Below are 22,792 nucleotides of genomic sequence, written 5' to 3' on the forward strand. Positions count from 1 at the left end.
ACGGGGGGGCGTGGGGACCCCCGGGGCTGCGGGGGCTTGGAGGACCCGGGGAGGCCGCGAGCTGCACCCTGACCGCTCTGGTACCTCTTCGCCCCTCTCTATGGTCCCCCCGGTCCTCCCGCCCCTCTCTATGGTCCCGCCCGGCTCCGCCTCCCACCCCACCCCCCCCCCCCCCGCGCGCGGCGCGCGCCCGTTTACGACACTGCCCCCTCCCGTCCCGCCGTCTTTGCGACAGCGGTGCTTGGCGGCGCGGCGGGCCGCGCTCCCGGCGGTTGCCAGGGCGCTTTACGGCCCGGCGATGGCGGAGGGAGAGCGGGCGGAGAGCGGCGGCGGCCCCGGCCCCGGGCGGCCCCCGAGCCCGGCCGAGCTGGAGCGGGCCGAGGCCCTCAAGACCCGCGCGAACGAGTTCTTCAAAGGTACCGGCGGGGGGGCGGGGCTGCCGGATAGGGAGCCGTGGGGGGCAATGGGGGGCTGCCAGATAGAGAGCCGTGGGGGACAATGGGGTGCTGCCAGATAGAGAGCCGTGGGGGGCAATGAGGGGCGGGGGCTGCCAGATAGGGAGCCGTGGGGGACAGTGGGGTGCTGCCAGATAGAGAGCCGTGGGGGGCAATGAGGGGCGGGGGCTGCCAGATAGGGAGCCGTGGGGGACAGTGGGGTGCTGCCAGATAGGGAGCCGTGGGGGGCAATGAGGGGCGGGGGCTGCCAGATAGGGAGCCATGGGGGGCAATGGGGGGCTGCCAGATAGGGAGCCGTGGGGGGCAATGAGGGGCTGCCAGATAGGGAGCCATGGGGGACAATGAGGGGCTGCCAGATATGGAGCCGTGGGGGGCAATGGCGGGCTGCCAGATAGGGAGCCATGGGGGGGGCAATAGGGGGCTGCCAGATAGGGAGCCGTGGGGGGAAATGAGGGGCGGGGGCTGCCAGATAGGGAGCCGTGGGGGGCAATGGGGGGCTGCCAGATAGGGAGCCGTGGGGGGCAATGGCGGGCTGCCAGATAGGGAGCCATGGGGGGCTGCCAGATAGGGAGCCATGGGGGGCAATGGCGGGCTGCCAGATAGAGAGCTGTGGGGGGCAATGAGGGGCGGGGGCTGCCAGATAGGGAGCCATGGGGGACAATGGGGGGCTGCCAGATAGGGAGCCATAGGAGACAATGAGGGGCTGCCAGATAGGGAGCTGTGGGGGGCCATGGTGGGTGGGGGCTGCCGGATAGGGAGCCGTGGGGGGCCATGGTGGGCGGGGGCTGCCAGATAGGGAGTCCCATGGTTCTCCGGGGGTCCCAGGAGGTCCCATGGGTGTTTGGGGGTCCCAGGAGGTCCCATGGTTCCCTGGGGGACCCAGGAGGTCCCATAGCAGTTAGAGGAGCCGGCTGCCAAATAGCGAGCTATTGGGGGGCAATTAGAGAAGAGACCCCGCTGTCAGATTGGGAGCCTCCTGGGAAACGAGGGTCGGTGCGGGGGGGGGATGTGGGGGTGCCCCCCGCCCCCCCGGCCAGGGCTCCCATCCGGCTGACGCCCGTCGGCGGCCTAGGGAAGGACTACGAGAACGCGGTGAAGTTCTACAGCAGCGCCATCGAGCTGAACCCCACCAACGCCATCTACTATGGGAACCGGAGCTTGGCCTACCTGCGCACCGAGTGCTACGGCTACGCCCTGGCCGACGCCACGCGCGCCGTCGAGCTCGACAAGAAGTACGTCAAGGGCTACTACCGCCGCGCCGCCAGCAACATGGCCCTGGGCAAGTTCAAGGCCGCCCTCCGCGACTACGAGATGGTGAGGCCGGGTGCCTCGGGGTGACCCTCGGCAACCCACCCCCCCCCCCACCCCACCCCCGGGGTGTCAGTGGGTCCCCCTGGAGACCGGGAGAGGCTTGGGGACCCCCTTGGTGTCAGCGTGTCCCCCTCTGAGATCAGGGGGAGCTTGGGGACCCCCCTGGTGTCAGCGTGTCCCCCCCTGAGATTGAGGGAGGATTGGGGACCCCGTCGTCACCTCCCTGGTGTCAGCGTGTCCCCCTGGAGATCGGGAGAGGCTTGGGGACCCCCTTGGTGTCAGCGTGTCCCCCTCTGAGATTGAGGGAGGATTGGGGACCCCCTTGGTGTCAGTGTGTCCCCCTCTGAGATCAGGGGGGGCTTGGGGACCCCCTTGTCACCTCCCTGGTGTCAGCGTGTCCCCCTGGAGATCGGGAGAGGCTTGGGGACCCCCTTGGTGTCAGTGTGTCCCCCTCTGAGATTAGGGGGGGCTTGGGGACCCCCTCGTCACCTCCCTGGTGTCAGTGTGGCCCCCCCTGAGATCGGGGGGGCTTGGGGACCCCCTTGGTGTCAGCGTGTCCCCCTGGAGCTTGGGGGGAAGCTTGGGGACCCCCTTGTCACCTCCCTGGTATCAACGTGGCCCCCTGGAGATCAGGAGAGACTTGGGGACCTCCTTGTCACCTCCCTGGTGTCAGCATGTCCCCCCCTGAGGTCAGGGGGGCTTGGGGACCCCCTTGTCACGTCCTTGGTGTCAGCGTGTCCCCCTCTGAAATCGGGAGAGACTTGGGGACCCCCTTGGTGTCAGCGTGTCCCCCCCTGAGATCGGGGGGGCTTGGGGACCCCCTTGTCCCCTCCCCAATGTCAGCATGTCCCTTAGAGCTGGAGGGGGGGACCCTTGGGGTGGGGACCCTCGTGTCACTCCCCAGCATTACCAGGTCCCCCAGAGCTGTGGGGACACTTGGGGACCCCCTTGTCCCCCTCTTTGCCCATGCCAGCCTGTGCCCCAGAGCTGTGGGGACACTTGGGGACCCCCTTCTCCCCCCCTTCCCCCATGCCAGCACATGTCCCAGAGCTGTGGGGACACTTGGGGACCCCCTTGTCCCCCCCCTTCCCCCATGCCAGCCTGTGCCCCAGAGCTGTGGGGACACTTGGGGACCCCCTTGTCCCCCTCTTCCCCACATCAGCACATGTCCCAAAGCCGTGGGGACACTTGGGGACCCCCTTGTCCCCCTCTTTGCCCATGCCAGCCTGTGCCCCAGAGCTGTGGGGACACTTGGGGACCCCCTTGTCCCCCTCTTCCCCACATCAGCACATGTCCCAAAGCCGTGGGGACACTTGGGGACCTCCTTGTCCCCCTCTTTGCCCATGCCAGCCTGTGCCCCAGAGCTGTGGGGACACTTGGGGACCCCTTTGTCCCCCTCTTCCCCACATCAGCACATGTCCTAGAGCTGTGGGGACACTTGGGGACCCCCTTGTCCCCCCCTTCCCCCACACCAGCACATGTCCCAAAGCTGTGGGGACACTTGGGGACCCCCTTGTCCCTCCCAGCATCAGCCCTGCCCTCACATCCGTGGGTCCCTCTGTTCCTGTCCCCCCCTCAAGGACACCCCATGGCAGCGGGGTGCTGGAGCCTGGGTGGCCCCTGTGTCCCCGAGATGGGGGTGTCCCCATCCCCTGACGTTTGTCACCCCCCCCCCAGGTGGTGAAGGTGCGGCCCAATGACAAGGACGCCAAGCTGAAGTACCAGGAGTGTCACAAGATCGTCAAGCAGAAGGCCTTCGAGCGGGCCATCGCCAGCGACGAGCACAAGCGCTCTGTCGTCGACTCCCTCGACATCGAGAGCATGAGTGAGCCCCCCCTCACCCCCCCGCCCCCGTAAGGGGACACGTGTGTCCGTCCCGTGTCCCCCCCCCCCCCCCCCCGAGATTGGGTGGGGGGGCTTGGGGACCCCCTTGGTGTCAGCGTGTCCCCCTGGAGATCGGGAGAGGCTTGGGGACCCCCTTAGTGTCAGCGTGTCCCCCCCCTGAGATTGAGGGAGGATTGGGGACCCCCTTGGTGTCAGCGTGTCCCCCCCCGAGATCGGGGGGAGCTTGGGGACCCCCTTGTCCCCTCCCTGGTGTCAGCGTGCCCCCCCCGAGATCGGGGGGCTTGGGGACCCCCTTGGTGTCAGTGTGTCCCCCCCTGAGATCAGGGGGGGCTTGGGGACCCTCTCGTCACCTCCCTGGTGTCACCGTGTCCCCCCCTGAGATCAGGAGAGGCTTGGGGACCCCCTTGGTGTCAGTGTGTCCCCCTGGAGATCAGGGGGGGCTTGGGGACCCCCTCGTCACCTCCCTGGTGTCAGCGTGTCCCCCTGAGATCAGGAGAGACTTGGGGACCCCCTTGGTGTCAGCGTGTCCCCCCCTGAGATTGGGGGTGCTTGGGGACCCCATCGTCACCTCCCTGGTGTCAGCGTGTCCCCCTGAGATCAGGAGAGACTTGGGGACCCCCTTGGTGTCAGTGTGTCCCCCCCCGAGACTGAGGGAGGCTTGGGGACCCTCTTGTCACCTCCCTGGTGTCAGCGTGTCCCCCCCCTGAGATCGGGGGGAGATTTGGGGACCCCCTTGGTGTCAGTGTGTCCCCCCCCTGAGATCGGGGGGAGCTTGGGGACCCCCTCGTCACCTCCCTGGTGTCAGCGTGTCCCCCCCTGAGATCGGGAGAGCCTTGGGGACCCCCTCGTCACCTCCCTGGTGTCAGCGTGTTCCCCCCCCGAGACTGAGGGAGGCTTGGGGACCCCCTTGTCGCCTCCTTGGTGTCAGCGTGTCCCCCCCGAGATCAGGGGGGCTTGGGGACCCCCTTGGTGTCAGCATGTCCCCCCCTGAGATCGGGGGGAGCTTGGGGACCCTCTTGTCACCTCCCCAATGTCAGCATGTCCCCCCCCTGAGACTGAGGGAGGCTTGGGGACCCCCTCGTCACCTCCCTGGTGTCAGCGTGTCCCCCTGAGATCAGGAGAGACTTGGGGACCCCCTTGGTGTCAGCGTGTCCCCCCCCTGAGATCGGGGGCGCTTGGGGACCCCATCGTCACCTCCCTGGTGTCAGCGTGTCCCCCCCTGAGATTGGGGGGAGATTTGGGGACCCCCTTGGTGTCAGCGTGTCCCCCCCTGAGATCGGGGGGAGCTTGGGGACCCCGTCGTCACCTCCCTGGTGTCAGCGTGTCCCCCCCCGGAGATCAGGGGGGCGTGGGGACCCCCTCGTCACCTCCCTGGTGTCAGCGTGTGTCCCCCCGAGACTGAGGGAGGCTTGGGGACCCCCTCATCACCTCCCTGGTGTCAGTGGGTCCCCCTGGAGATCAGGAGAGGCTTGGGGACCCCCTTGGTGTCAGCGTGTCCCCCCCTGAGATCAGGGGGGGCTTGGGGACCCCCTTGTCCCCTCCCCAATGTCAGCATGTCCCTTAGAGCTGGAGGGGGGGGACCCTTGGGGACCCTCGTGTCACTCCCCAACATTACCAGGTCCCCCAGAGCTGCGGGGACACTTGGGGACCCCCTGATGTTCCCCTTTACCAGTGTCAGGATGTCCCCCAGAGCTGTGGGGACACTTGGGGACCCCCTCGCTCCCCACCCTGAGGGTCAGCACGTCCTCGTGTCCCCCAAAATCAAGGCACCCCTTTCTCCGCAGGGGGGGTGGCAGGAGGAGCGGGCCCCGAGGGTCCTCGGTGAAGGTTCAGAGTCTTCTCTGGGCTTCCCGTGGGGGGGCTTGGAGGTCACCGTGAGGGTCTCGGGGAGGCCTTGAGGGTCTTCAGCCAAGGCTCGAGGTCCCTTGGGAGGATTCTGGGGGGGTTCTGGGGGTCTCGCGAGGGTCTTGGAGGTCTCCGTCAAGGTTTTTGGGGTGGGGGTGAGGGCCGTGAGAGTCTCAGGGGGACCACGAGTGTCCCCAGCAAAGGCTCAGGGTCACCACGGGCGTCTTGGGGGACTGTGAGGGTCCCCAGCAGAGGCTTGGGGTTCCCACGAGGGTCTTGGGGCCCCTTTGAGAGCCCCCAGTGGAGGCTCAGCGTCCTTGGGGGGGGTCCATGGGGGTCCCTGTGAGGATCTCGGGGGCCCAGTGGTGGCTCTGGGTCCCAACGGCAGCCTTGAGGAGCTGTGGGGGCCTCCAGGAGGGTCTTGGGGGGTCATGGAGGTCCTCATGAGAGTCCCCAGCAGAGACTTGGGTTACCCAGAAGGGTCCCCAGGAGGGTCACCGGGTCCCCCAGCAGAGGCTTGGGATCACCATGAGGGTCCCTGTGAGGGTCTTGGCGTCCCTGTGAAGGTCTCAGGGTCACCATGAGGGTCCCCATGGGGGTCTTGGGGTCACCGTGAGGGTCCCCATGAGGGCCTCAGGGTCCCCATGAGTGTCTTGGCGTGCCTGTGAAGGTCTCAGGGTTCCCATGAGGGTCCCCATGAGGGTCTTGGTGTCCCTGTGAGGGTCTCAGGGTCTCCATGGGGGTCTCGGGGTCCCCATGAGGGTCTCCATGGGGGTCTCGGGGTCCCCATGAGGGTCCCCGTGAGGGTCTCAGGGTCCCCATGAGGGTCCCGATGGGGGTCTTGGGGTCCCCATGAGGGTCCCCGTGAGGGTCTTGGTGTCCTTGTGAGGGTCTCAGGGTCCCCATGAAGGTCCCTGTGAGGGTCTTGGCACCCCAGTGAAGGTCTCAGGGTTCCCATGAGGGTCCCTGTGAGGGTCTTGGTGTCCCTGTGAGGGTCTCAGGGTCTCCATGGGGGTCTCGGGGTCCCCATGAGGGTCCCCGTGAGGGTCTTGGCACCCCAGTGAAGGTCTCAGGGTTCCCATGAGGGTCCCCGTGAGGGTCTTGGTATCCCTGTGAGGGTCTCAGGGTCTCCATGGGGGTCTCGGGGTCCCCATGAGGGTCCCGATGGGGGTCTCGGGGTCCCCATGAGGGTCCCTGTGAGGGTCTTGGTCTCCCCATGAGGGCTCAGGGTCCCCGTGAGGGTCTTGGTGTCCCCGTGAGGGTCTCAGGGTCTCCATGAGGGTCCCCATGGGGGTCTTGGGGTCCCCATGAGGGTCCCTGTGAGGGTCTTGGCACCCCAGTGAAGGTCTCAGGGTTCCCATGAGGGTCCCTGTGAGGGTCTTGGTGTCCCCTTGAAGGTCTCAGGGTTCCCATGAGGGTCCCCGTGGGGATCTTGGGGTCCCCATGGGGGTCCCTGTGAGGGTCTTGGCATCCCTGTGACGGTCTCGGGGTCCCTGTGAGGGTCTTGGCACCGCAGTGAAGGTCTCAGGGTCCCCATGAGGGTCCCCGTGAGGGTCTTGGTGTCCCCTTGAGGGTCTCACGGTCCCCATGAGGATCCCCGTGAGGGTCTTGGTGTCCCCTTGAAGGTCTCAGGGTTCACATGAGGGTCCCTGTGGGGATCTTGGGGTCCCCATGGGGGTCCCTGTGAGGGTCTTGGCATCCCTGTGACGATCTCGAGGTCCCCGTGAAGGTCTTGGCACCCCAGTGAAGGTCTCAGGGTCCCCATGAGGGTCCCTGTGAGGGTCTTGGCACCCCAGTGAAGGTCTCAGGGTTCCCATGAGGGTCCCTGTGAGGGTCTTGGTGTCCCTGTGAGGGTCTCAGGGTCTCCATGGGGGTCTCGGGGTCCCCATGAGGGTCCCCGTGAGGGTCTTGGCACCCCAGTGAAGGTCTCAGGGTTCCCATGAGGGTCCCCGTGAGGGTCTTGGTATCCCTGTGAGGGTCTCAGGGTCTCCATGGGGGTCTCGGGGTCCCCATGAGGGTCCCGATGGGGGTCTCGGGGTCCCCATGAGGGTCCCTGTGAGGGTCTTGGTCTCCCCATGAGGGCTCAGGGTCCCCGTGAGGGTCTTGGTGTCCCCGTGAGGGTCTCAGGGTCTCCATGAGGGTCCCCATGGGGGTCTTGGGGTCCCCATGAGGGTCCCTGTGAGGGTCTTGGCACCCCAGTGAAGGTCTCAGGGTTCCCATGAGGGTCCCTGTGAGGGTCTTGGTGTCCCCTTGAAGGTCTCAGGGTTCCCATGAGGGTCCCCGTGGGGATCTTGGGGTCCCCATGGGGGTCCCTGTGAGGGTCTTGGCATCCCTGTGACGGTCTCGGGGTCCCTGTGAGGGTCTTGGCACCGCAGTGAAGGTCTCAGGGTCCCCATGAGGGTCCCCGTGAGGGTCTTGGTGTCCCCTTGAGGGTCTCACGGTCCCCATGAGGATCCCCGTGAGGGTCTTGGTGTCCCCTTGAAGGTCTCAGGGTTCACATGAGGGTCCCTGTGGGGATCTTGGGGTCCCCATGGGGGTCCCTGTGAGGGTCTTGGCATCCCTGTGACGATCTCGAGGTCCCCGTGAAGGTCTTGGCACCCCAGTGAAGGTCTCAGGGTCCCCATGAGGGTCCCTGTGAGGGTTGTGGTGTCCCCGTGAGGGTCTCAGGGTCTCCATGGGGGTCTTGGGGTCCCCATGAGGGTCCCTGTGAGGGTCTTGGCACCCCAGTGAAGGTCTCAGGGTTCCCATGAGGGTCCCTGTGAGGGTCTTGGTGTCCCCTTGAAGGTCTCAGGGTTCCCATGAGGGTCCCCGTGGGGATCTTGGGGTCCCCATGGGGGTCCCTGTGAGGGTCTTGGCATCCCTGTGATGGTCTCGGGGTCCCTGTGAGGGTCTTGGCACTGCAGTGAAGGTCTCGGGGTCCCCATGAGGATCCCCGTGAGGGTCTTGGTGTCCCCTTGAATGTCTCAGGGTTCACATGAGGGTCCCTGTGGGGATCTTGGGGTCCCCATGAGGGTCCCTGTGAGGGTCTTGGTGTCCCTGTGAGGTTCTCAGGGTCCCCATGAGAGTCCCTGTGACGGTCTTGGTGTCCCCGTGAGGGTCTCAGGGTCTCTATGAGGGTCCCCATGGGGGTCTTGGGGTCCCCATGAGGGTCCCTGTGAGGGTCTTGGCACCCCAGTGAAGGTCTCAGGGTTCCCATGAGGGTCCCTGTGAGGGTCTTGGTGTCCCCTTGAAGGTCTCAGGGTCCCCATGAGGGTCCCTGTGAGGGTCTTGGTGTCCCTGTGAGTCTCAGGGTTCCCATGAGGGTCCCTGTGAAGGTCTTGGTGTCCCCATGAGGGTCCCTGTGAGGGTCCCTGTGAGGGTCTTGGCGTCCCTGTGCAGGTCTCGGGGTCCCCATGAGGGTCCCCATGGGGGTCTTGGGGTCACCATGGGGGTCTTGGTGTCCCCATGAGGGCTCAGGGTCCCCATGAGGGTCTTGGCATCCATGTGAGGGTCTCAGGGTTCCCATGAGGGTCCCTGTGAGGGTCTTGGCGTTCCTGTGAAGGTCTCAGGGTCACTATGAGGGTCCCCATGGGAGTCTTGGTGTCCCCATGAGGGCTCAGGGTCCCCATGAGGGTCTTGGCGTCCCTGTGAAGGTCTCAGGGTCACCATGAGGGTCCCCATGGGGGTCTTGGGGTCACCGTGAGTGTCCCCATGAGTGTCGGTGTGCCTGTGAAGGTCTCAGGGTTCCCATGAGGGTCCCCATGGGGGTCTTTGCATCACCATGAGGGTCCCCACGAGTGTCTTGGTGTCCCTGTGAAGGTCTCAGGGTTCCCATGAGGGTCTTGGTGTCCCCATGAGGGTCTCAGGGTCCCCATGAGGGTCTTGGTGTCCCTGTGAGGGTCTCAGGGTCCCCATGAGTGTCTTGGTGTCCCTGTGAAGGTCTCAGGGTCCCCATGAGGGTCTTGGTGTCCCCATGAGGGTCTCAGGGTCCCCATGAGGGTCTTGGTGTCCCTGTGAGGGTCTCAGGGTCCCCATGAGTGTCTTGGTGTCCCTGTGAAGGTCTCAGGGTTCCCGTGAGGATCTTGGCATCCCTGTGAGGGTCCCTGTGAGGGTCTCGGTGTCCCCGTGAGGGTCTCAGCGTTCCCCTGAGGATCCCCGTGAGCGTCTTGGCGTCCCCGTGAGAGTCTGAGGGTCCCTCTAAGGGTGGCCAGCAGAGCTTTGGGGCCCTCATGAAGGTCTCGGGGTCCACCACGAGGGTCCTCAGCCGAGGCTCAGCATCCCCAGAAGGCTACCAGGGTTCGTCAGGGGCTGCGAGCTTGCGGGGAAGGACAGCAGGGGCATGATGGCCTTTTGAGGACTCGTCCCCTCGTGTCATCGGTCACCGGTGGGGGGGGGCGTTTGTTCTGCAGCCATCGAGGACGAGTACAGCGGCCCCAAGCTGGATGGTGGCAAGGTGACGTTGGCTTTCATGAAGGAGCTGATGCAATGGTATAAGGAGCAGAAGAAACTCCACAGAAAATGTGCCTACCAGGTACCCCAGTTCCCCCAAACTCCCCCCAGTCCCCTGCCGGGCTCTGCCCTGTGTCCCCAAGTGCCACACGTCCCCCTCTTTGTCACCTCCGCTGACCCGTTGTCCCGGCAGATCCTGGTGCAGGTGAAGGAGGTGCTGGCCAAGCTCCCCACGTTAGTAGAAACGACGTTGAAAGAGGTGGGTGCCCCTCACCGGGTGCCGGTGCCGCTGGGTGTGTGCGTGTGGGTGGGTGGGTGGGGGGTGGTGAAGTCCCCAAACGGTGACATTCCACCCTGGCTCATCCCAAACGCAGACGGAGAAGGTGACGGTGTGCGGGGACACCCACGGGCAATACTACGACCTGCTGAACATCTTCGAACTCAACGGGCTGCCCTCCGAGTCGAACCCTTACGTATCCCCCAGGAGGGAGCGGGGTTGAGCCACCCCCACCCTGGGGTCTCACCGGGATCAATCCCACCCCCGTGGTGGGGACACGTGTGGGGGACGGGTGGCACGAGGGGACGGGGACCCGGGGAGTTGTTTTCCTGAACCGGCTGTAGATATTCAACGGGGACTTCGTGGACCGTGGGTCTTTCTCGGTCGAGGTCATCCTCACGCTCTTCGGCTTCAAGCTCCTCTACCCTGATCACTTCCACCTCCTCCGAGGTAACGCGGCCACCGCGGGTGACGAGTCCTCGTCCCCCCATCCTGCCTTGTGGGACCACGTCCCCCGTCCCCAGTTGTGGGGCCTCATCCCACACCCGTGTCCCCTGTCCCCAGACGTAGGACCAGCTCATGAGGCCACATCATCCGTCCCGGGTCGTGGGGCTGGGTCCCCTCTCCCTGGTTGTGGGGCCACGTCCTGTGTCCCCTGTCCCCTGCTGGGTTGCAGGGCCCTGTCCTGGGTCACAACGCCACGTCCCCAGTTGCGGGGCCACGTCCCCTATCTCTGGTCCCGGGGCTGAGCTGTGGGGCCGTGTCACCTGTCCTTGGGACCTCGTGCCTTGTCCCCCATCCTGGGTCCTGGGGCCTCGTTCCCTGCCCATCTCGCGTCCTCGGGACCGAGCCGTGGGGCTTCGTCCCCTACCCCGTGTCCCCGGGCCTGGCAATGCCACCGCGTCCCCGCAGGAAACCACGAGACGGACAACATGAACCAGATCTACGGTTTCGAGGGGGAGGTGAAGGCCAAGTACACGGCGCAGATGTTCGCCCTCTTCAGCGAGGTCTTCGAGTGGCTGCCGCTGGCCCAGTGCATCAACGGCAAAGTGCTGGTGAGGGGACACCGTCTCTGTCCCCCCTGTCCCCAGGGCCAGCCCCTGGGATGTCCCCAGGGCTTTGCCTGTGAGCTCCCTGTTGGGTGGGGGGTCCCAACCATACCTGTCCCCATGGAGCTGGGGTGATCCCCATTCTTGATAGGGTTTGGGTGGGGGGTCCCAACCATCTCCGTGGAGTTGGGGTGATCCCCATCCCTGGTGGGGTTTGGGTGGGGGGTCCCCCCCATCTCCATCTCCATGGATTTGGGGTGATCCCCATCCCTGGTGGGATTTGGGTGGGGGGTCCCCGCCATCTCCATCTCCATGGAATTGGGGTGATCCCCATCCCTGGTGGGGTTTGGGTGGGGGGTCCCCGCCATCTCCATGGGGTTGGGGAGATCTCCATCCCTGGTGGGGTTTGGGTGGGGGGTCCCAACCATCTCCATGGAGTTGGGTTGATCCCCATCCCTGGTGGGGTTTGGGTGGGGGGTCCCCTCCATCTCCATGGGGTTGGTGTGATCCCCATCCCTGGTGGGGTTTGGGTGGGGGGTCCCCATCATCTCCATGGAATTGGGTTGATCCCCATCCCTGGTGGGGTTTGGGTGGGGGGGGTCCCCATCATCTCCATGGAGTTGGGGTCATCCCTATCCCTGGTGGGGTTTGGGTGGGGGGGTCCCCGCCATCTCCATGGAGTTGGGGTGATCCCCATCCCTGGTGGGGTTTGGGTGGGGGGGGTCCCCATCATCTCCGTGGAGTTGGGGTCATCCCCATCCCTGGTGGGATTTGGGTGGGGGGGTCCCCGCCATCTCCATCTCCATGGATTTGGGGTGATCCCCATCCCTGGTGGGGTTTGGGTGGGGGGTCCCCATCATCTCCATGGAATTGGGGTGATCCCCATCCCTGGAGGAGTTTGGGTGGGGGGGGTCCCCATCATCTCCATGGAGTTGGGGTCATCCCCATCCCTGGTGGGGTTTGGGTGGGGGGTCCCCGCCATCTCCATGGGGTTGGGGAGATCCCCATCCCTGGTGGGGTTTGGGTGGGGGGTCCCAACTATCTCCATGGAGTTGGGGTCATCCCCATCCCTGGTGGGGTTTGGGTGGGGGGTCCCCGCCATCTCCATGGATTTGGGGAGATCTCCATCCCTGGTAGGATTTGGGTGGGGGGTCCCAACCATCTCCGTCTCCGTGGAGTTGGGGTCATCCCCATCCCTGGTGGGGTTTGGGTGGGGGGTCCCCGCCATCTCCATGGGGTTGGGGAGATCCCCATCCCTGGTGGGGTTTGGGTGGGGGGTCCCAAACATCTCCGTGGAGTTGGGGTCATCCCTATCCATGGTGGGGTTTGGGTGGGGGGTCCCCGCCATCTCCATGGGGTTGGGGTTATCCCCATCCCTGGTGGGGTTTGGGTGGGGGGTCCCAACCATCTCCATGGAGTTGGGGTCATCCCCATCCCTGGTTGGGTTTGGGTGGGGGGTCCCAACCATCTCCGTGGAGTTGGGGTCATCCCCATCCCTGGTAGGATTTGGGTGGGGGGTCCCAACCATCTCCGTCTCCATGGAGTTGGGGTGATCCCCATCCCTGGTGGGATTTGGGTGGGGGGTCCCCGCCATCTCCATCTCCATGGATTTGGGGTGATCCCCATCCCTGGTGGGGTTTGGGTGGGGGGTCCCAACCATCTCCGTGGAGTTGGGGTCATCCCCATCCCTGGTAGGATTTGGGTGGGGGGTCCCAACCATCTCCATCTCCATGGGGTTGGTGTGATCCCCATCCCTGGTGGGGTTTGGGTGCGGGGTCCCCATCATCTCCATGGAATTGGGTTGATCCCCATCCCTGGAGGAGTTTGGGTGGGAGGGGTCCCCATCATCTCCATGGAGTTGGGGTCATCCCCATCCCTGGTGGGGTTTGGGTGGGGGGTCCCAACCATCTCCGTGGAGTTGGGGTCATCCCCATCCATGGTGGGGTTTGGGTGGGGGGTCCCAACCATCTCCGTGGAGTTGGGGTCATCCCCATCCATGGTGGGGTTTGGGTGGGGGGTCCCAACCATCTCCGTGGAGTTGGGGTCATCCCCATCCCTGGTGGGGTTTGGGTGGGGGGTCCCAACCATCTCCATGGAGTTGGGGTCATCCCCATCCCTGGTGGGGTTTGGGTGGGGGGTCCCCTCCATCTCCATGGGGTTGGTGTGATCCCCATCCCTGGTGGGGTTTGGGTGGGGGGTCCCCATCATCTCCATGGAGTTGGGGTCATCCCCATCCCTGGTGGGGTTTGGGTGGGGGGTCCCCGCCATCTCCATGGGGTTGGGGTGATCCCCATCCCTGGTGGGGTTTGGGTGGGGGGTCCCCATCATCTCCATGGAGTTGGGGTCATCCCCATCCCTGGTGGGGTTTGGGTGGGGGGTCCCAACCATCTCCGTGGAGTTGGGGTCATCCCCATCCATGGTGGGGTTTGGGTGGGGGGTCCCAACCATCTCCGTGGAGTTGGGGTCATCCCCATCCATGGTGGGGTTTGGGTGGGGGGTCCCCGCCATCTCCATGCGTTTGGGGTGATCCCCATCCCTGGTGGGGTTTGGGTGGAGGGTCCCAACTATCTCCATGGAGTTGGGGTGATCCCCATCCCTGGTGGGGTTTGGGGTACCCCACCATCCATGTCCCCGGGGGCTTTTGGGGGTCCCTGTCATCCCCAGGGGCTTGGGCTCCCTTCCCTCCTCACCCCTGGGGTTGGTCCCCACCAGGGTTAGGATGAGGGGTGGTCCCTGCTGTCCCCATTGTCCCCGTACCAACGTGGCTTCTGTCCCAGATCATGCACGGGGGTCTCTTCAGCGAGGACGGCGTCACCCTCGATGACATCCGGAAAATCGAGAGGAACCGGCAGCCCCCAGACTCAGGTGGGACGTGGACCCCAAGAACTGCCCCATGTGTCCCCTCCATGTGGTGTCCCTGCCACCTCCAAGGGGCCGAGATGTCCCCACCCCGGGGTGGCCGGGGGACCCTGACCCCCCCCTTTGCTTCCCCAACAGGTCCCATGTGTGACCTGCTCTGGTCCGACCCGCAGCCCCAGGTGAGCTGAACCCTGGTGGTGGGTCCCCAAAACACCTCACCCGCCCCACCCCACCTTGGGGACGGCCACCGCCGTGTCCCCGGGCTGCCGGTGACGCTGGCCTTCCCGCAGAACGGCCGCTCCGTCAGCAAGCGCGGGGTCAGCTGCCAGTTCGGACCCGACGTCACCAAGAGCTTCCTGGAGCGCAACCGCCTTGACTACATCATCCGCAGCCACGAGGTGAAGCCCGAAGGCTACGAGGTGGCCCACGACGGCAAATGTGTCACCGTCTTCTCCGCCCCCAACTACTGGTGAGTGCCACCGGGCGCCTGGGGACAGCGGGATGCCACCGGGGAGGAGTGGCCCCGTTACGCCCGCTCCCCGGCTCACGTGCACCCTCGGTGTCCCCTCAGCTGGGTCCTCGGGTGGCCCCTGAGTCTCGTTGTCCCCTCAGCCAGGTCCCTGGGTGGCCCTTGAGTCACATTGTCCCCTCAGCCGGGTCCCTGGGTGTCCCCTGAGTCACATTGTCCCCTCAGCCGGGTCCTCGGGTGGCCCCTGAGTCTCGTTGTCCCCTCAGCCAGGTCCCTGGGTGGCCCTTGAGTCTCCTTGTCCCCTCAGCCGGGTCCCCGGGTGTCCCCTGAGTCTCCTTGTCCCCTCAGCCAGGTCCTCGGGTGTCCCCTGAGTCTCCTTGTCCCCTCAGCCGGGTCCCCGGGTGTCCCCTGAGTCACATTGTCCCCTCAGCCGGGTCCTCGGGTGTCCCCTGAGTCTCGTTGTCCCCTCAGCCGGGTCCTCAGGTGTCCCCTGAGTCTCGTTGTCCCCTCAGCCAGGTCCCTGGGTGGCCCTTGAGTCACATTGTCCCCTCAGCCAGGTCCCCACGTGTCCTCTGAGTCTCCTTGTCCCCTCAGCCGGGTCCCCGGGTGTCCCCCGAGTCTCCTTGTCCCCTCAGCCGGGTCCCCGGGTGTCCCCCGAGTCTCGTTGTCCCCTCAGCCGGGTCCCCGGGTGGCCCCTGAGTCTCCTTGTCCCCTCAGCCAGGTCCTCGGGTGTCCCTTGAGTCTCCTTGTCCCCTCAGCCAGGTCCTCAGGTGTCCCTTGAGTCTCCTTGTCCCCTCAGCCAGGTCCCTGGGTGGCCCTTGAGTCACATCGTCCCCTCAGCCAGGTCCTTGGGTGTCCCCTGAGTCACATTGTCCCCTCAGCCAGGTTCCTGGGGTGTCCCCTGAGTCTCCTTGTCCCCTCAGCCAGGTCCCCAGGTGTCCCTTGAGTCACATTGTCCCCTCAGCCTGGTCCCTGGTTGTCCCCTGTGCCTCGGTGTCCCAAAGCATCCCCTGTTCCCACCCCTGCGGTGTCCCCATGTGTCAACATCCCTGTGTGGGGTGTCCCCAAGCCCCTCTTCCCCCCCCCGCCCTCCCCCAAGCCTTGGTGTCCCTGAGCCATACCTCAGTGTCCCCAAGCGTCCCCAACCCTCGATGTCCCCACGCGGGGCTGTACCTCGGTGTCCCCAGGGGTTGTCCCTGCGCTTTGGTGTCCTTATACCGGGTTCTGCGCCTCCATGTCCCCAAGCATCCCTGTCCTTGGGGGGGTCCCCAAGCCTCGGTGTCCCCACGGAGGGAGGGGGGGGGGGTTGTGCTTTGGTGTCCCCAAGTGTCCCTGTCCCCGTCCCCCCCCCCCCCAGCGACCAGATGGGCAATAAGGGCTCCTACATCCACCTGCGAGGCAGCGACCTGCGCCCCGACTTCCACCAGTTCACAGCAGTGGTGAGTCTGGGGAGGGGGGACACCCCCTCCCCCTGAACCTGGGGACCCCCCCACCCCGTTTTTGGGGACCCCCCCCCCCTCAAAAACCCTCCCTGGGGACCCCCTGAACCTGTGATCCCTGAAAGCTGTCCCCGGAGACCCCGGAAATCCTCCCTAGGGACACCCCCAAATCTGTCACCTGCAAACCCTCTTTGGTGACATCCCCCTCCCCCCCAAAATCTTGGACCCCCCCTCAACCCTGGGAACCCCAAACTCTCCTTGGGGACCCCCAAAACCCACCCTGGAGCCCCCCCCCCCCCCCCCCCAAACTTCTACAGGTTCCCTGAACCTCCCAGGGACCCCCCTCAATCCTGGGGACCCCCCCAAACCTTCTCTGGGGATCCCCAAAACCTTCCCCAGGCCCCCCCCCACACTTGTGGGACTCCCCAAAACCCTCAGCCCCCCTCAACTTTCCAGTCTCCCCCCCCCCCCCAAGGGACAAGGGGGTCCCCAGGGGCTATTTGGGGTTCTCTGGGGCTGGGGGGGGGCTATTGGGGGGGTTCCTAGGGGCTATTTGGGGGGCTGGGGGGACTAGTAGGGGGCTCGGGGGCTTTGGGGGTTCATAGGGGCTATTTGGGGGGCTGGGGGGGCTATTGGGGGGTTCATAGGGGCTATTTGGGGGGCTCTGGGGCTTGGGGGGGTTGTAGGGGCTATTTGGGGGGGTTGGGGCTATTTGGGAGGCTGGGGGGGCTATTGGGGGGGTTCATAGGGACTATTTTGGGGGGCTGAGGGGCTATTGGGGGGGCTAGGGGGGCTACTGGGGGGGTTCCTAGGGGCTATTTGGGGGCCTCAGGGGACTGGGGGGGGGGCTATGGGGGGTGCTTGGGGGGGGACTATTTGGGGGGCTGGGGGGGCTATTGGGGGGTTCCTAGGGGCTATTTGGGGGGCTCAGGGGCTGGGGGGCTATTGGGGGGGGCTCATAGGGACTATTTGGGGGGATGGGGGGCTATTGGGGGGTTCTGGGGCTTGGGGGGGGTCGTAGGGGCTATTTCGGGGGCTGGGGGGGCTATTGGGGGGTTCTTAGGGCCTATTTGGGGGGCTAAGGGGGCTATAGGGGGGGTTCCTAGGGGCTATTTGGGGGGCTCAGGGGCTGGGGGGCTATTGGGGGGGGGGCTCGTAGGGACGATTTGGGGGGGTGGGGGGCTATTGGGGGGGGTCGTAGGGGCTATTTGGAGGGCTGGGGGGGCTATTGGGGGGTTCCTAGGGGCTATTTGGGGGACTCAGGGGCTGGGGGGCTATTGGGGGGGGGGCTCGTAGGGACTATTTGGGGGGCTATTGGGGGGCTCTGGGGCTTGGGGGGGGGCGTAGGGGCTATTTTGGGGGCTGGGGGGCCTATTGGGGGTTCTTAGGGCCTATTTGGGGGGCTAGGGGGGCTATTGGGGGGGGTTCCTAGGGGCTATTTGGGGGGCTCAGGGGCTGGGGGGCTATTGGGGGGGGGCTCGTAGGGACTATTTGGGGGGCTATTGGGGGGCTCTGGGGCTTGGGGGGGGGCGTAGGGGCTATTTGGGGGGCTGGGGGGCCTATTGGGGGTTCTTAGGGCCTATTTGGGGGGCTATGGGGCCAGTTGGGAGGGGTAACTACAGGAGGTACCACCCATGGGTGCCCTCGGGCTGGGATTTTGGGGGGGGGGGGGGGGAGAGCAGATTTGCCCCCCCCCCTCCCCTCACAGCCCCCCCCCCCCCCCCCCCTTTTCTCCCACAGCCTCACCCCAACGTCAAGCCCATGATGTACGCCAACACCCTGCTGCAGCTGGGCATGATGTGACCCCCCCATGGGTGCTACCCCCCCCCCTCAGGGGTGCTCCCCCCCCCCCCAAGGGTGCCCCCCCCCTCCCCCCAGCACCCCCCAGGGGGTTTTTAATATATTAGAAGATTGTATTTATTCCCCTCCCCCCCCCTCCCAGTGCTCCCAGTTTGCCCAGTTAGGGCAGGAGCTGGGGCAGCACCCTAGGGGGGGGGGGGTGTAGTGGGGGGGGGGGGGGCTGGGGTGGGGGTGGGGGGGGGTCCCTCTTGCTGGCATTACCCCTCCCCCCCCCCCCGGGGGGGTGGGGCCTGCCCCTTGTTACCCCTCCCCCAACAAGCAATAGGTGCATGGAGATGGGGGGGGGGGGGGGAGGGTTTGGGGAGGGGGGGAGGGGTTTGCTCAGGATTTGCCCCTCCCCCCCCCGACCCACCCCATGGAGACCCCCCCCCTCCCCCCCCCCCCCCCCTCCCCGCCGGGCGATTTTACCGTCTGTAATTAATGATGTTAAAATAAAGTAATTATTGTAAACTGGGCGGGGCCCCAGGCGTCTGGGGGGCGGGGCGAGGGGGGAGGAGAAGGCCCCCCCCCCGCCCCCCCGCCACAGAGCCCCAATGCTGGGGGGGGGCGGGGGGGCTGTTTCCACGGCAACCAGCTTGCCCGTTGCCATGGGGATCCAGGCCCCGTTGCCGGCTGGTGCCCGTTGCCACGCCCCGGTTGCCACGGTGACCCGCTGGCTGTTGCTATAGCGACGGGAGTGGCCGCTCCACCATTGGCGGGAGGGCGGGGAGAGGTGCCTGTTGCCATGGCGACCTTGCCACGCCCCTAGCAGAGTGGGCGGGGCTAGGGCCGGGGGGAGGAGCTCTCCGTTTCACGTGACGCAGAGGGCCTTGCCCTCTTCCGGGTCTTCCTCCGCCCGCGGCCGCCTTGGCGCATTGCGGCTCAGCGGCGACCAATCAGGGCGGCGCTCTCAGCCCGCCGCGCCCTCCCCAGCCAATGAGGCGGCGGCGCACAGCGAACGAGTGGGATCCTTCCGCCGGGGGCGGGCCCTGACGGGGGCAGGGCCTGCGAGAGGGGCGGGGCCAGCGGAGGGATCCGCGGTGCCGCGGCCGCAGGAGCCTCCCGCCGCCACCGGAGCGCCATGGTCAGGGGGCGGCACCGGCGTCGCCATGGCGACGGGGGGCGCTATGGGGCGGGGGGGGCCCACCGGGGTTGCTATGGCGACCAAGGGGCTGCTATGGGGCGGGGGGGGCCACCAGGGTTGCTATGGCGACCAAGGGGCTGCTGGGGGAGGTGTCACTGGGTTGCTATGACAACGGGTTACCGGTGGTTCGGTGGGGGGCCTATGGGTGCTGGGGGGTGTCGGGGGGTTGGGGGGCTGTGGGGGTGTTGGGGGGGCTGTGGGTGCTGGGGGGGAGTTGGGGTGTTGGGGGGCTGTGGGTGCTGGGGGGGTGTTGGGGGGCCGTGGGGGTGTTGGGGGGGCTGTGGGTGCTGGGGGGTGTTGGGGTGTTGGGGGGCTGTGGGTGCTGGGGGGGTGTTGGGGGGCCGTAGGGGTGTTGGGGGGGCTGTGGGTGCTGGGGGGTGTTGGGGTGTTGGGGGGCTGTGGGTGCTGGGGGGGTGTTGGGGGGCCGTGGGGCTGTTGGGGGGGCTGTGGGTGCTGGGGGGTGTTGGGGTGTTGGGGGGCTGTGGGTGCTGGGGGGGTGTTGGGGGGCTGTGGGTGCTGGGGGGGTGCTGGGGGGCCGTGGGGGTGTTGGGGGGCTGTGGAGGTGTTGGGGGGGTGTGGGTGCTGGGGGGTGTCGGGGTGTTGGGGGGCTGTGGGTGCTGGGGGGACTCACGGGGGCTGTGGGTGCTGGGAGCTGTTGGGGGGCTGTGGAGCTGTTGGGGGGCCGTAGGGGTGTTGGGGGGGTGTCAGGGTGTTGGGGGGTTGTGGAGGTGTTGGGGGGCTGGGGGGGTGTTGGGGAGCTGTGGGTGCTGGGGGGGCTCGCGGGGGCTGTGGGTGCCAGCGGGTGTTGGGTGCTGGGGGTCCCATGGGTGCCCCCTCACCCGTGTGTCCCCTCCCCAGGCTGACCAGCTCACCGAGGAGCAGATCGCAGGTGGGGGGACACGGGGGGTGACAACGGGGGAAGGGGGCCCTGGGGGGGACACGACACTTGGGGGGGAGGCACTGGGGAGGGGGGGGGACACTGGGGGGGTCAGTGGGGTAGGGGGACACAGCAGGGTGGGGGGGTGACACTGGGGGGTTGGGGTGACAGTGGGACACCCCGGAGGGGACACTGGGGTGTCAGGGTGACACCATGACACCCAGGAAGGAACACTGGGGTGTTGTGGGGACACTGGGACACCCAGGAGGGGACATTGGGGTGTTGGGGTGACACTGGGACACCCAGGAGGGGACACTGGGGTGTCTGGGTGACAGCATGACACCCAGGAGGGGACATTGGGGTGCTGGGGTGACACTGGGTCACCCAGGAGGGGACACTGGGGTGTTGGGGTGACAGTGGGACACCCAGGAGGGGACACTGGGGTGTCAGGGTGACACCATGACACCCAGGAAGGAACACTGGGGTGTCGCGGTGACACTGGGACACCCAGGAGGGGACATTGGGGTGTTGGGGTGACACTGGGACACCCAGGAGGGGACACTGGAGTGTTGCGGTGACACTGGGACACCCAGGAGGGGACACTGGGGTGTCTGGGTGACAGCATGGCACCCAGGAGGGGACATTGGGGTGTTGGGGTGACACTGGGACACCCAGGAGGAGACACTGGGGTGCTGGGGTGACAGTGGGACACCCCGGAGGGGACACTGGGGTGTCTGGGTGACAGCATGGCACCCAGGAGGGGACATTGGGGTGCTGGGGTGACACTGGGTCACCCAGGAGGGGACACTGGGGTGTCAGGGTGACACCATGACACCCAGGAAGGAACACTGGGGTGTTGGGGTGACACTGGGACACCCAGGAGGGGACACTGGGGTGTCAGGGTGACACCATGACACCCAGGAGGGAACACTGGGGTGTCGCGGTGACACTGGGACACCCAGGAGGGGACACTGGGGTGTCAGAGGCGCGGCACCAGCGCACGCAGAGGGGCCACGGGCCGTCGGGGTGACACGGGTGCGTGGCTGGGGCCCCCCCCATATCCCCCCCCCCCCTCCCCCCGGCTGTCCCCGGCCCCCGCTGGTGACAGCGCGTGACCCCGTCCCCGCGGTGACGGTCCCCAGAGTTCAAGGAGGCGTTCTCGCTCTTCGACAAGGACGGGGACGGCACCATCACCACCAAGGAGCTGGGCACCGTCATGCGCTCGCTGGGCCAGAACCCCACCGAGGCCGAGCTGCAGGACATGATCAACGAGGTGGACGCCGACGGTGAGCCCCGCCCGTCCCCGCCCGTCCCCTCGCGTCCCCTCGCGTCCCCCCCCGCTCACCGTCTCTCCCTCGTCCCCTCGCCCCCAGGCAACGGCACCATCGACTTCCCCGAGTTCCTCACCATGATGGCGAGGAAGATGAAGGACACGGATAGCGAGGAAGAGATCCGCGAGGCTTTCCGCGTCTTTGACAAGGTGGGACGGGGACGGGGATGGATGGGGACGGGGGGGACGGGCGAGGCAGCGGTGTCACCGCCGTGTCCCCAACCCCAGGACGGGAACGGGTACATCAGCGCGGCGGAGCTGCGGCACGTGATGACCAACCTGGGGGAGAAGCTGACGGACGAGGAGGTGGACGAGATGATCCGAGAGGCCGACATCGACGGCGACGGACAGGTCAACTACGAGGGTGAGCGCCGCTGTCACCCCGGGGGTCCCCGCTGTCACCCGGTGTCTCCTCTGTCACCCACAAGTCCCCGCTGGCACCCAGTGGGACCCCGCTGGCACCCACCCGCGGGGCTCCTCATCCCCCGGCGCCACACCGCGTTCCCCGTCACCGTTGGCCTGGGATACCGCCGTGTCCCTTGTCACCACCGGACTGGGACACCGCCGTGTCCCCTGTCACCCCTGAGAAGAGCCCTGTGTTGGGGACAGGGACACGGCAGGGACAGGAATGGGGATGGGGACAGCGTCCGTGTTTCCTGTCACCGCAGACATGGGATCCCACCACGTTCCCCCATCTCCAAGCGGCCAGACCCCACTGTGTCACCTCTTTCTGGGGACCCCACCGTGTCCCCTGTCCCTGCCGTGTCCCCCGTCCCCACGGGCTCTTCAGTGTCCCCTGTCCCCATTCCTGTCCCTGCTGTGTCTCTGTCACCAATGTGTCCCCTGTTCTTGCCGTGTTCCTGTCCGTGCCGTGTCTCCATCCCTGCTGTGTCCCCACCGTGTCCCTGTCCCCACCGTGTCCCTGTCCCCACCGTGTCCCTGCCGTGTCCCCGTCCCCACTGACCCTCCCTCTCTCCTGGCAGAGTTCGTGCAGATGATGACGGCGAAGTGAGGGGACACGAGGCCACCGGGACCCCCCCCCCCCCCCGCCCCCGCTGCCACCGCCTGTCCCTGCCACCAAGAGGTCCCCGGGTCCCCCCCTGCACCCCAAACCCACCATTCGGGGGCACCCATGGGGGCTCGGGGGGGTGAGGGAACCCCCCCCCAGCACAGAGAGACCCCAAATCCTCCATAGGGGCTTTGGGGGGGGGCATGGGGGGACCCCATTTCCCCATAGGGGGTTTGGGGGGGTCCGGGGCAGATCCGGGGTCCCCCTCCCCAGGGCGCAGCAGGACCCTCTGTGCCCCAGGAGAACATTTTGGGGGCGTTTCAGGGGGATTTGGGGTCTCAGGAGGGTTGGGGATCCCCGGGTGTGGGGCACTGGGACCAGGCCCTGGTTTGGGGGCATTTTGGGGGGATTTGGGGTCCTTTTGGGGGGGCGGGGGGGGGGGCACACCAAACTCTGGTTTTTGGGGTATTTTGGGAGGATTTTGGGCCTTGGGGGGGGAAGTGGGACCAGGCCCTGGTTTTGGGGCATTTTGGGGGGATTGGGGGGGGCCGGGACCAGGCCCTGGTTTTTGGGGTGTTTGGGGGGGGGGGGGGGGGGAAGTGGGGGGTCTGGGCGT

The 22,792-nt window shown here is 66.6% G+C and overlaps 2 protein-coding genes across 2 annotated transcripts; both read left to right on the top strand.

The window, feature by feature from the left end:
- Positions 1–259: 259 nt before the first annotated feature.
- Positions 260–18,131, top strand: PPP5C (protein phosphatase 5 catalytic subunit). Its single transcript, XM_075490070.1, has 13 exons — positions 260–416; positions 1,528–1,769; positions 3,444–3,591; positions 9,845–9,966; positions 10,078–10,143; positions 10,259–10,357; positions 10,506–10,611; positions 11,074–11,216; positions 13,988–14,075; positions 14,208–14,248; positions 14,360–14,538; positions 15,896–15,977; positions 17,718–18,131. The coding sequence occupies exons 1-13, from the start codon at positions 299–301 to the stop codon at positions 17,778–17,780; spliced, it is 1,497 nt and encodes a 498-aa protein (XP_075346185.1). The 5' UTR covers positions 260–298; the 3' UTR covers positions 17,781–18,131.
- Positions 18,132–18,762: 631 nt separating this feature from the next.
- CALM3 (calmodulin 3) lies at positions 18,763–22,573 on the top strand. Its single transcript, XM_075490081.1, has 6 exons — positions 18,763–18,900; positions 19,819–19,849; positions 20,980–21,123; positions 21,211–21,317; positions 21,396–21,531; positions 22,151–22,573. Exons 1-6 carry the CDS (start codon positions 18,898–18,900, stop codon positions 22,177–22,179), a joined length of 450 nt encoding a protein of 149 aa, XP_075346196.1. The 5' UTR covers positions 18,763–18,897; the 3' UTR covers positions 22,180–22,573.
- Positions 22,574–22,792: the final 219 nt, after the last annotated feature.

This window comes from Mycteria americana, unplaced genomic scaffold, assembly GCF_035582795.1.
Source record: "Mycteria americana isolate JAX WOST 10 ecotype Jacksonville Zoo and Gardens unplaced genomic scaffold, USCA_MyAme_1.0 Scaffold_43, whole genome shotgun sequence".
Lineage (NCBI taxonomy): Eukaryota > Metazoa > Chordata > Aves > Ciconiiformes > Ciconiidae > Mycteria > Mycteria americana.

What these genes read in the sequence shown, in the direction of transcription:
- PPP5C (XM_075490070.1), top strand. Translation starts at nt 299, where the DNA reads ATGGCGGAGGGAGAGCGGGCGGAGAGCGGCGGCGGCCCCGGCCCCGGG. An exon ending in TAGAAACGACGTTGAAAGAG is followed by an intron (nt 10,144 to 10,258) that starts GTGGGTGCCCCT and finishes TCCCAAACGCAG; the next exon opens with ACGGAGAAGGTGACGGTGTG. An exon ending in TCCACCAGTTCACAGCAGTG is followed by an intron (nt 15,978 to 17,717) that starts GTGAGTCTGGGG and finishes TTTCTCCCACAG; the next exon opens with CCTCACCCCAACGTCAAGCC.
- CALM3 (XM_075490081.1), top strand. An exon ending in CACCGAGGAGCAGATCGCAG is followed by an intron (nt 19,850 to 20,979) that starts GTGGGGGGACAC and finishes GACGGTCCCCAG; the next exon opens with AGTTCAAGGAGGCGTTCTCG. An exon ending in CTTTCCGCGTCTTTGACAAG is followed by an intron (nt 21,318 to 21,395) that starts GTGGGACGGGGA and finishes CCCCAACCCCAG; the next exon opens with GACGGGAACGGGTACATCAG.